Source organism: Thunnus maccoyii, chromosome 12 (assembly GCF_910596095.1).
Source record: "Thunnus maccoyii chromosome 12, fThuMac1.1, whole genome shotgun sequence".
Lineage (NCBI taxonomy): Eukaryota > Metazoa > Chordata > Actinopteri > Scombriformes > Scombridae > Thunnus > Thunnus maccoyii.
The window spans coordinates 9960988-9973297 of NC_056544.1; the positions used below are offsets into that span (position 1 = coordinate 9960988).

The 12310-nt window shown below is 41.3% G+C and overlaps 2 protein-coding genes across 3 annotated transcripts in view; one reads left to right on the forward strand and one right to left on the reverse strand.

Annotated features, from left to right (window-relative positions):
• Window positions 1-3821, reverse strand: part of LOC121908103 (UAP56-interacting factor-like) — a 5264-nt gene extending 1443 nt beyond the window's left edge. For both annotated transcript variants that reach the window (XM_042427808.1, XM_042427807.1), the window contains exons 1-8: window positions 3644-3821; window positions 3359-3499; window positions 3109-3272; window positions 1215-1363; window positions 830-902; window positions 632-687; window positions 339-413; window positions 101-227 (exon numbers count right to left, since the gene is read on the reverse strand). In XM_042427808.1, coding sequence (XP_042283742.1) covers window positions 101-227; window positions 339-413; window positions 632-687; window positions 830-902; window positions 1215-1363; window positions 3109-3272; window positions 3359-3499; window positions 3644-3716 — 858 coding nt within the window. In that variant the 5' untranslated portion in view covers window positions 3717-3821. The remainder of the gene's footprint in view (window positions 1-100; window positions 228-338; window positions 414-631; window positions 688-829; window positions 903-1214; window positions 1364-3108; window positions 3273-3358; window positions 3500-3643) is intronic.
• Window positions 3822-3950: 129 nt separating this feature from the next.
• Window positions 3951-12109, forward strand: LOC121908102 (CPD photolyase). The gene is made up of 10 exons (XM_042427806.1): window positions 3951-4106; window positions 4315-4685; window positions 4790-4938; window positions 5749-5931; window positions 6152-6310; window positions 7416-7614; window positions 10624-10776; window positions 10921-11042; window positions 11170-11329; window positions 11434-12109. Exons 1-10 carry the CDS (start codon window positions 4084-4086, stop codon window positions 11580-11582), a joined length of 1668 nt encoding a protein of 555 aa, XP_042283740.1. The 5' UTR covers window positions 3951-4083; the 3' UTR covers window positions 11583-12109.
• The last annotated feature ends 201 nt before the right edge of the window (window positions 12110-12310 follow it).

Genomic DNA, 12310 nt, shown 5'->3' on the forward strand with positions numbered 1-12310 from the left:
ATTTTGAGTTCTGTAATTGCTGGTGAACCTCGTTCATGAACACATGTCCAATGATCTGTGAGCATTCAGCCATACAGAAATCGAGGTGGCATGCTCTCACCGGTTTCCCAACACTGTTGATGTCAAATTGGAGAGGCACTCCTTTTGGTATTTTCTTCTCCACAGTTTCCACCTTGACAGAAGCAGAGCTGGCAGTTGGGGGATGCAAGGTCCAAGCGGTGGGAGGCCTACGGAGAAGTAACGGAGAAGTTTAATATGAATAAAAACAGTGATTCCCTAAATGATGTCTTAAACCAGTGTGTAAGGATTCTGCAGGGTTTGTGTTGACTGATACGTACTCCGGCTGGGTCCTGGCTGTGGGGTTGTCAATTGAAACAGTCAAGATTCCATTGTTGGTTGTTGATGTACGCCACCTAGTGGATAAACAGAAAAGGTGTAAGGTATCTCACAGACACCACAGACACTGACCCTGAAATGGCAAACAATGGTCTTCTTGCCCCTCCAAATGATTCATATCCGCAGTGCAGTTTCCTCTCCCTCACACAAGCACGTACAACAGTGAGTGACACAAGGAGTCAAGACACTTTGACAACTAAAGCCAATACAGACTGTGAGGTGTAAGAAAACTCACTGGCGAGTTCTGACTGGAGGAGCACGAGGAATTGGTTTTTGCACCTGGGCTTGTACCTGAGATGTGGAGCAAAGGACAAGACACAAGAATTAACACAGTGAGGCGTTGACAGCGCACACAGGAAATCCTCAACACTTTCAGTTTTAATCTGCAGATAAATGTATCAACTCTCAAGGTCAACGCGTGAACATCTCGTACTTTGAGTCCTCTGCGGAAAAGAAATGTGGCCTGGCGCGCTTCCCTCTGAGTCTGCTGGACAGGCGGCAGCGGCCTGCATGAGCGGAACACAAAAGACTGCATTGAAAAACAGCTGTGTAATCAATGTAGGTCTATCACAGTTCATTGTGTGTAATAGTGTATGCGCAGTGCAGTTAAACCCAAACGTATCACTTTATGTGGTTATGTCTTCACTCCTCTCTACCAGTGTGCAAACAAACTTCTTCAGAATACTTGCAACTTCAAACTAAATGTAAATAAATGCAACATATCCCAACAACACTGTTCTCCATTCTTTCACAGAGAAAAAACACATTGTCACAGTGCACCGTGGGACTGTATACAAGTTGTTGTGAGGTGTACTCACCGCCGTCGCAGCTGAAATGGTCTCCTGACTGCTGGTGCGTTCTGGGTTCTCTGTAAATCGGGCTGCCTGTACGGCCGCCTCTGGACCTCTGGCTTCCTGTACTGGGTTTCAGTGCGTTGAATGAACGGCCTTGTTCTCTGTCTCATTTTCTGAAAAGGGAGGTGCAGTGGATGATCTTTAATATAGATATAGGCAAAGGGGAAATGCTTGAAAAACCAAATGCTACTACATCCTGCTGAGTGAGATAAAGGATCAAAACAAAAAGGTAATTTTAAGTTGTTTGGTTAAAAATAGAAATCCACTTTTTTTTAACTTCAGTTTAACTTTGATAACAACTAAAAGAAAGTAAAAACCATAACTGAATATTTAGTAGGTAAATCAGCTAACAATCATGTGCTCACATTCAAGATGGAAAAACAGAAACAAAAAAAGACTAAGGATGTTGTGGATTCAGCAACAGCTGATCATTCTGCAATGACGGGCAGCAAAATGGACAACTTTCTAGAGCAGTTTGGACAAGACAACAGGAGGAGAGGATATCAAAAGGCGGCTGCTGATGTCTGTTGCCAGGCAACAGTATGTGGAGAAAATTCTGCCTCTGGGTGTGACAGAGGTCAGGCAGATCCAGGTCATCAAAGCAGGAGGAGTACAGTGTGCTTGATTGTAGACAAGGCAAGAAAGACTAGCTTTTGTTACCAGTGTAACAAATAATGATGCAGATGTTTTTGTAAAGTATTTCAGCTCTGTGCTTTTTGAGTCTTTCTTTGTCATCTAGTGTAGGAATAAGGTCTTGCAGAAGTGGATCAAGCTTCAGTACAATGCCAGCACTGCATAGACAAAGTTTCATTGTAGACTCAATATTCAATGTTTAATCTTTGGTACGGTTTCTTCCCTTTTTTCATTTTACTTTCTCTGTACTTTGGTTGTTAAATGTTTCTTTTTTTAAAGAAACAGGTGAGTTTTATACACTTGTCATTTCACCAGGAGAAAAGGATTTGCTCTACTAGTTTGGAGTTGACATACTATTTTAGGGCTGCACAAAGTACTTGAACATTGCTTTAGAAAGATGTATGTAACGCTGTATCAGTGTTTGCATTTGTCAGTCGGACACAAGAGATACCCTAACCGTTTAAAGTATGCTCCATGTCAGATTTCTCAATATATTTTGCCTGCTTGCTGTACTTACATCTTACACCATCACAGAGACACAGTCAGGGGCAGCCTGTGGCATAGGACACATAGGTGGTCACCTAGGGCGCCAAACAACTGGGATGTTTTACTTTTCTTTTTTTTTTTAATATAAGGCAACGCCAGGGGTGGGCTAATGGGGCTTAAGCCCTGCAAGTTTTCAGCAAAGCCCCAAATCTTTTGCTGTCCATCACACATGGCGTTTTTGCTACCAAAACCAAAATCATAGCTGCACAAGAACCAATGTGTTTTGAACAGATTTGTCAGAACAAAGCACAGATGGACTGGAAAACCCCTTCCCTGTGTAGTTTTTATGCTGAGGGACAGAGCTAAGTTGTAAAAACTAAGTGCTCACCAATTGCTAACTTTACAATAGTGTTATTTACTATATATGGCAGCGCATTTAGTGCGTGTGAGCATGCATCCTGTGTCTATGTGCCTGTGCAAATTGATTATAAAACGTTAACACTATGTTAGAAAACAAGTGTCTCAATCTAAAATCTCACCTAGGGCACCAACATAGTCAGGACCAGCCCTGGACACAGTCTGGAGGATGGGTATATAGTGATGAATCCTATATTCTGAGCAATCGAGATCTGTGCAGAAGGGCCGGTGCTGCTAGTGGTCTACAATGAAGTTTCAGGCAAATGTCAGAGGATAATATCAGTGCGTGGCTTGCTGTGCACTGCAGTATGTCCTGTAGTACCTGGTTGATTGCTGCTCTGTTGAGTGTGCCGACTCGTTTGAGCAGGGCAGCTGGCCTCCTGGCTGCCAGCCCAGTGATAACCCCCTGACCCCGCCGTCGACCCGGGAGGGGAGGGACCCTTCTGTTTCTTAATTTGGATGCTCCTCCTCGGGACACGCCACCTCCTGTTAAAGATAATATTAGCTACATTACACATGCACAGAGATGAATCGCCAGGAAAAAAAAAATAAACAACAGGGTTGGTACAAACCTCTTTGGACTGGTCCACCAGTCCTCGACGAAACTCCCTTCCCCTGGGTTAACAGGCCTTTCTTCTTCACTGGTCGGCGGTTCATGGTGGCCTGTCTTCTTTTTAACTGTTGCTCTTTTTTGTTCAACCGAATGATGTCATCTGTTAAAAGTTATCACACGAGCAATGATAAACGTCTGAATCCTCAAATGATCTAGCTGAGTAACTGTTAAGTTAGCTAACATTAACGATAGCTAACGTTAGTAGCTACTTTATTTCTGTAACGTTTTATGTCGAGGACCTTACCTAGTGACATGTCGACTTTATCGGGAACCGCTGGTTTTCTCCCCCGACCTGCTGTAAAATCACCCCTGTTCATACTTAAAAAAACCGACAGACGACACCGGGGGCAACAAGAAACACAACAGCAGTTGGTACCCTGGCTAACTGCTCGTCCCCTCTAAAGCTACGGCAGACCGAACAAACCTCCTCCTAACGTAAACTGCGCCGCGCATGCCCTGTAAAGACAGTACAGCTGCATTGTGGGAAATGTAGTTCAACCCAACAAAAACACAGTGTTACAAAACCTGAACATCAGCGTGCTCATGTAACTGGTTGTGTAAAGGGGAAAGACGACAGTGTTTCTGTGGCTGGGCTGCTACTTCCTTGGCCTCAAATCTATCTCACATTAGAGTTTTGGCAGTTTAACTTTACATAACTTGGTACTTTTAGTTTTTGCACCCTGTATGTTGCATTGCTTTTGTAGGAGGTAAGTGAAACACCGTTTCTATGAATGAAGGGATTCCAGTGTCGTCGTGTTGTTAGCCAGTTTACCTTAATATGAAAACTGCCTGTGTTTCTTGATGTATATTTATTTCTTCACAATTTTGTCTTACATTTGTAGTTTTTTTCTGTTTTGCAAACGGCCGCCGAGTTTTATCGAGCTTTTCACAACTCTCACTGTGGTTTACCTGCAGCTCACCTTTTTCGTCTTCACCGAGGCTGTACCTGAGGCTTGTTATCCACAATAGACAGAGGCCCGGCTCAGTTTTCTCCTGCCTTACCAACTCATTCACCAGTGAAAACACCATGGCAGACAAAAAACGCAAGGCAACATCTGCTGTGGCTAAAGAGCCCAGTGCCAAGCAGCAGAAGTTGGCTCCCATGAAGGAGGAGAAGACGCAGAGAGCTGCTGGTTGGCTGCAAGAGCTTGTGAGACAGCAGAGGACAGAGAAGAAGGAGATGAAATTCAACAAGAAGCGTCTGCGTTTTCTATCTGACACCCAGAAGATAAAACAAGGCTCAGAGGGTGTTTTGTACTGGATGTCAAGAGACCACAGAGTACAAGGTAAATACCTATAACAACTATCAATCCTGTAAGAAGAAACCATTTTAGCCTACATTTCCTCCATGTTTGATATGTTTTGTGTGTGTTTTAACTTTCTGTTACAGATAACTGGGCAATGATCTACGCCCAGCGGCTTGCTTTAAAAGAGGACCTTCCTCTGCATGTCTGTGTCTGCCTGGTTGTCCCAAAATCAGAGCTGTCCACCCTCAGACATTACAGCTTTATGCTGAAAGGTCTGGAAGAAGTTGAAAAGGTACAAACTTCATGATTATTTGAAGCACTGACTACAGCTATAGATTCAAGTAGTGCAGAAAAGATTTAATTAATCCATGTTAATTTTATTGCCATCATTGTAATATATTTCCAATTATATTGTAATATGTTAACTAAGCAAATAGTAACACCAGACACTCGGGGGATCAACAAAAGGGACTTCAATCATAAAATGAACATTTTCCAGACTTAATCATTATTATACGATGAATTTCATGTTACTCTGGTAAGATTTGTTCTGTTTACTAATCATTAAAGTCTTTTATCAAGCAAAAATGCTAAAAACTCTCTAGTTCCAGCTTTTCAAATGACAGGATTTGTTGTTTTTTCTTTGTATTTAATAATTGAAAATGAAATATCCTAGGGTTTTAGACAAATTGTCAGTCAAAGCAAGCAATTTGAGGATGTTACCTTGGTCTCTGGAAAATTGGGACAGGCTTTTTTTCACGAATTTCTTAGGTTTTATAGTCAAAACAATAAATTGATTAATTAAAAAAAATTCAACCAATCAATGGATAATAAAAGTAATTCCAGCACTAGTTAAACAAGTAATAAGATGAGAAAAAACAATCATTAGAACAGTCAGAATAAGGAAGTCATCACGTCTTTCCTTACTGAGTATAAGTGTAGGTGTGTGGATTGGGCCATTTAGATGGCACACAAGTCAAACACACTGCATACATGCCATCCAATGTCCTCAACACTTTCCTCAGTGGTTTGTGATGCATATAGTTGAACCCACATTGAAGTCTTTGAGACTTAGTGTTGTCATTCTGCCCCTGCCAAACAGAAATGTAAACACTTAGGCATCCAGTTCCATCTGCTGCACGGTTCAGGGGGGGAAGTACTGCCTGGCTTTGTGTCTGACCGTGGCCTGGGGGCGGTGGTGACAGACTTCTCCCCTCTCAGGGAGCCACTGCAGTGGTTGGAGGATTTGAAAAAGAAGCTTCCAAAGGACATTCCCCTCATACAGGTAAAAAAAAAACTCTGAACTTTTTGTCGGTTATTTTTGTTTGATTGTCCTCCTGCCTTTCCCTGATCATTTGTTGTCCTCATCATTTTCACAAAGAACTGATCATGAAAAAGGATTCAATTCTCATTTAATGCCTGTTGCTTTCATGTGTGTCCATATGTGTGCTCACTACTGTTTCATTATCTGTCATATGAGTTTAACACCTCTTTTCCATTCATAGGTTGATGCCCACAATATTGTTCCCTGCTGGGTAGCATCTCCTAAACTTGAGTACTCCGCCAGAACAATCCGGGGAAAAATTACCAATCTCTTGCCAGAGTTCCTCACCGATTTTCCCTTGGTAGGGAAACACCCCTACACAGCTACAAGAACCGCCAAAGTAAGTGCTGCAGCAACGGTGAAGGTCACATTCAGACTGCTGTGATTATAAATATGCTTTTGTAAGAAAAAAAATCAGCCAAGACAGCACATTCATGACGTGTCTCTCAATATTTTTTCCTGGAAACATTCACTGCTTTGGAAATGTTTTCTAAGATCAATACATGGAAAAGTAAGCTGTCAGTGGGCTCATTGATGGGGGAGGATTTGGAAGTCAGACTGCTTCAATAAAGTACTTCCTTTCAACCTTCAGGCGCTTTCTCTCCTCTCACATTATTTATTGATGATGAGGGATGGGAGGATTTAAGATTTGGTCTTATACTGGGATAAAAACACAAGAATTTAATCGTGGTCCATTATCAGGATAATCATGAATATCACATGAGTGACTTGAAAAAGTTGTCTAGCTCTCTAACATACAGTACTATTGATTTCCTGAGTTAGTTTGAATTGCCATTTGCCACAAGGGGGAGCTCACATCTTTCCTGTCATTTATCACCATGGCTGAAGGCTCAGAGTGTGAAAGCTTGAATATCAGGTTGATAGTAGATTCTTTTTATTGATGGATTTTTTTCTCTCTCTCATTGTGATTACCTTGTGGGTGTTGAGGAGAGTCTGAATCTGGCATTGCTTGTGTTTCACTAAAAAGGATGTTCACAAAAACAAGATGTGTCCTAAGATGCAATAAAAATATTTGTATCTTAACAAAATGTAAGGTTAAGTGATTCCAGTATGTTTTAGTGCCATGTTAAGAGTTTTAAGCATGATCTGAATAATCATGACATGAAATTTTCACATCGTCCCATACTTGTTGACAACTGAATATAAACAGTAGGTTTTTTGTGACTGTCCACTGTTTACATTTCTTTCCCAGCACCAGATATTAAAGCTGCAGGGTGTGTGCTCTCACTGCAGATTTGCACTTGATATGCCGTTCAATGGTTTTAGCCTCCAGATTATGTGAGCTATGTGAAAGGCTTTAGACTTTCCTCACAAATTTTGAATCTCGCATTTCTTTTTTAACACCAGAATGTATATTTGAGCTCATTACTGTCAGCTGTGACCCCTGCTGAGTTTTCCTCTTCTCTCCCATCTTCACCTTACAGCCAGTAGACTGGGCAGAAACCCTGGCCTCCCTGCAGGTGGACAGAACAGTAGGAGAGCCGGAGTGGGCTAAGCCAGGCACCAAGGCGGGGATTGCCATGTTGGAGTCCTTCATTGATGTACGGCTCAAAATGTTCGGCACCCAACGCAACGACCCAAACGCTGCCGCCCTCAGCCAGCTCTCCCCCTGGATCCGCTTTGGTCAGTACTACCATGAAAAAAAAATAGTGCATGTGAATTTCACATATATCATTGGGGAAAAAATGTGGTTTTGTAAAAATCTGCAGCAACTCTGTATTAGCACTTATAAACGTGTTATTTATATTATCATTACCTCTTTCTCACATTAACATCCACTTTCTTCTGCACTTGTGATCTAAACAACTATACTCTTGCAACTGAGCTTGAGGATGGCAGACTTGACAAAAAGCAACATGCTTTGTTAAATAAGCTGCTTTCCATTGGTTCTGTTCAGACTGAGTTCAGACTGTTACTGCTGTTGGTTTAGAATCAAGGTGTCCCACAATGATCAATATTAGGCCCCCTGCTATTTACCTCTTTTTTGTTTTTGTTTTTTTTCTCCCAACTGATGTGATGTTAATTTTTATGCTGATGATACCATTTACAATCAGGTCTACTAAAAACCAGGCTTTGTCCAGGTTCCAGTCTGCTTTTTAGGACCTTCAAACCTTCTTTATTAATTTAAACACTGTTTTAAATTTTAAAAAACACCATATTTAGGCATTTCACAACAGTTTTGATGTTCCTACTCCATCATACTCATGATTCTGCACTGTATCTATTTGATTTCCTTTACAATACATCAGAATCTGGTTGGATAATTGATTTTAAAGGGGCAATCTCGAATATCTCCAAAGATTTCCATTTAAATAAATGTCTGTTAAGTCACAATCTTTCGCCAGATGAGGTAACACAATGGTGATTAATCATAAGGCCCACTGATGAAAGCTCTTGCATTCCCAGTATTATGATTATTATTAAACAGTTGTCAGTGGCAACTTTCCCGCCATGCATTCCAATCACAAGTGACGCATTTTGTGATGTGTTTTTCATCATCCAGTCGTTGATCTGCCAGGGAGGGTAGGTGGAGCCAACGCACCAGACTTGCTCTTCAATTCGCTTGTGTGTAAAGCGACGTATTGTTTTTTTTTCTGGTCTCTGCTAGTGTGACATCAATCAGCAACGCTGATTGGAAAGCTGCACTTAGGTCAAGCAGCAACAGAACTGTACATTCGCCAACATTGGCACGCGTTAAAATATCGTTTGAAAGCCTAAGCAGTTTCAGTACTGTGCCCCACACGAAAACCAGACTGGAACTTATCAAAGATTTCATTGCTGTCCAGGACATGTATAAATAGTAATAATAACAAACTACTTCCAAGACCTTGGAAATAAAAGGAAGTTTTGAAATAGGTCTGTAGTTACCAAGAGGCAGCGGGTTGAGGCTTGGCTTTTTTAAGAGTGGCTGAATAATTGCATGCTCATAATAATCGGGCACACAGCCAAAGCTAAGGGAACTATTTACAATAGAGAGGAAATATGGTCTTAAGGAACTCAAAACATTTTTACAAAAAGGATGGAACAATGTCAAGAGAGCTAGAGGAGGGGTGTGGAGAGACAATGGCTGTGAGATCTTCCAATGATATTGGGCTAAATGGCTCAATAAAGAAACACGGGCCAGACAGTCTATTCCAGGGGAACAAGAAGGCAATATTTTAGACCTTATATCAGTGACCTTGTCCACAAAAAATGATAAAAACATTTCACAGTCATTATTTGAAAAGAGCGATACAGGGGAAGGGGCAGGGTAAACCAATCTATTGATAAAGCTCTGGGATTTTATTTTTTTATGGCAATCAATCAAATTAGAAAAAAAGCAGTTCTAACCTCCTTTTTTTTTCGTTCATTTTCTTATTAAAAGACAAAAGTAGTTCCTTCATGTAAATAAAATGACAACGAATGGATTTGTTTTTAAGTGGAGCAACACATCTAGAGTCGACAAACAGACGTTATTAAAGGAGCAGACTATGTCATTAGTCTGGGCAGGGAAAGCAATATCCTTATTAAGGTCTGCAAAGACAGAAGCAAATTTGTCTGCAAAGTGGCTGCTGAGAGTGCGAGAACGGGTCATGCGTTTTTATGGATTGAGTGTCAGCGTTGAAGACCGTATCAAAAAATAATACATTTGTGGTCAGATACGAAAAAGCCCTATAAGCTGAAATCATAGTTTCTGCATCTGTGAGGGTCCGCTAGGGTCCGTGTGACGTAAATTTCGTCATCACAGGGTGTGCGCATAGGCTCCATGTGAACATCTGTTGCGTCCGTGCTGTCACTCTGCTATCTCCCTGTAGATGCCAATCTACTGCACATGTGTGGAACGCATCCTCCAAGCGGACCCCAGAAAGTAGTATAAACAGAACAACTATCTGTCCGTGGTGTCCGCAGCTGTCCGTGTATGGAGTTTAAATGAAGCTTAAGATTCAGACCTAAAGTAAAAACCAAATCAAGAGTGTGACTATGATTGTGGCTTGGCCCTGATACATGTCGCATTAAATTTAACAACTGAGTGGTGCTTAAATTTAATAACCACTGAAGATAAAAACTCTGCAAATTCAAGTAGAAAGCCTTCATTTGGGCCAGGTGGGCAGTAAATCAACACACAGTAAAAAGGATTAGTTGGTCCCATCCTGAGCATATACACCTCAAAAGTGTTGAACTCTACTATGTCCATGTAGCAGCACCTCCTCCGCGACCGGACATCCTGGGCACACTGACAAAGTCTATGGGACCCAGTTCAGTCAAGGCCATGTTGTCACCACATTTCATCCAGTTCTCAGTAATAAACAAAAAATCCACATCATGAGAAACAAAAGTTTTATTACACGCCGACCTTGCATAGATTAACGCCATCTTATTCAGAGTGGATTGCAATGAAGGTTTATGATTGTAGGTAATCTGGATCAGTACCAGTCACCACATAAAGTACCAGTCAAAAGTTTGGACACACCTTGTCTTCTGAGGTCTCTCTTGTAAAAGACATCTTGAGTTTAAAGAGACTTCCTGATTAGGTAAAACTTCCTCCATCTTCGTCATTGTGGACCCTTTTATCTTTGCCTCCTCATTCTGTCCGTCTTCTGTCATCTGCCTCCTTTCTCATCCTTTTCATCCATCTCTTCTCCATCCCATCAGGACACCTGTCAGCCCAGCGTGTGGCACTGCAAGTTCAGCGAAGTGGGAAGAACGCAGGTCAGTCTGTCCCCTCCTTCATCGAAGAGCTGGTGGTTCGCAGGGAGCTGACAGACAACTTCTGCTTCTACAACAAGAAATACGACAGCGTGGAGGGTCGGTTCAGATCTCATGAAATTTCATATGGTTCACTCCGTTGTGATGAGTGTCCCATTTGTGACATTGTTCAGTTGAATCATCTGCTCACAATATGTTTCAGAGTATGTCTCAACTCTTTGTTTTTTTTTATGTTGTATTCAGGTGCTTATGAGTGGGCACAGAAGACCTTGAAAGATCACGCCAAAGACAAGAGGCCATATCTCTATACACGAGAACAGCTGGAGAAAGCAAAGACACATGACAAGCTGTGGAACGGAGCTCAGGTGCAGCATTTAGTCTAAAACACAGCCAACAGATCTCACAGTGCCCTTTTTATTCAAAGTGTTTCAATTATCTGAGGGATTAAAACACATTTTTTTCTTACCGCTGTTTATTGCATCACTTCATTAGTATCAGATGGTCAGTGAGGGGAAGATGCACGGTTTCCTGAGGATGTACTGGGCCAAAAAGATTCTGGAGTGGACTTCTTCACCAGAGGAGGCGCTCTCAATTGCCCTGTACCTCAACGATCGCTACGAGCTGGATGGCCAGGACCCCAACGGCTTTGTCGGTAAGGCACAGATGACCTCATACATGTAAGGGTGGCTACTTGTTTACTGAATTCCTCGTCTCTCTAATCCATGCCCTCTCCGCTGTGTTTACCCTTCTTCTTAGGTTGCATGTGGTCTATTTGTGGCATCCATGACCAGGGCTGGGCAGAGAGACCCGTTTTCGGAAAGATCCGATACATGAACTACAAAGGCTGCCTCAGGAAGTTTGACGTAGCTCGGTTTGAGAGAAAGTACTGTCCCAAAAACCTTTGAAGTATGAAATGTTTTCAAGGACAAGAGTAAAATGCCTGACAGCCTACATCTCCTACACCTTTTACCTCAGGGAGCATTTTTACAGCCTTTTAGCTGCTGATCTTCTTCTTTTTCTTTGTTCTTCGCTGTTTGTCTTGTCAAAAAACTTTCAGTATAAATTTTTATGGGCTGTTGCTTTTACTGAATATTCAGACATGTTTATGCTTATCAAGACTGTAAGCTGGTATTTTACTGTAAAGTGAGCTCATCATTTAGATGATTATCTGTGGTGCCTACTTGGCGAGGATGAGAAAGGCCTTTTTACTTTATTACTTTTTTATTAGTACTGCTTTTTACTTTTTATATTTAATTTTCTACACATTATGCCTTGTTTGTGGATATAGTGGCTCAACAAAACATGCTTTTCTTTTAGGAGATTTGACTTTTTCTGTATACTTTCTGTAAGTCACAATTTTTTTTATTTGTTTGCAGTTCTCTCAATATCATCTGTCTGTAAGACCTGCAATACATCATATGTTACATTAAAAGTGTGTGAGTGTTCTTTACTTAAAAGATTATATGCACCCACAATCATTAAGACTCGATTATCTTTAAATTTAATTTACATTTAAGTATAGCCACACTTTTATGTATTGTTGTCTACAAGCTACTGTGATAGATCAGTGTGTTTCAAAATAATGTTATCAGTTCAGCACAGTGATGCGATTGTTTCTTAAACACATATTCAT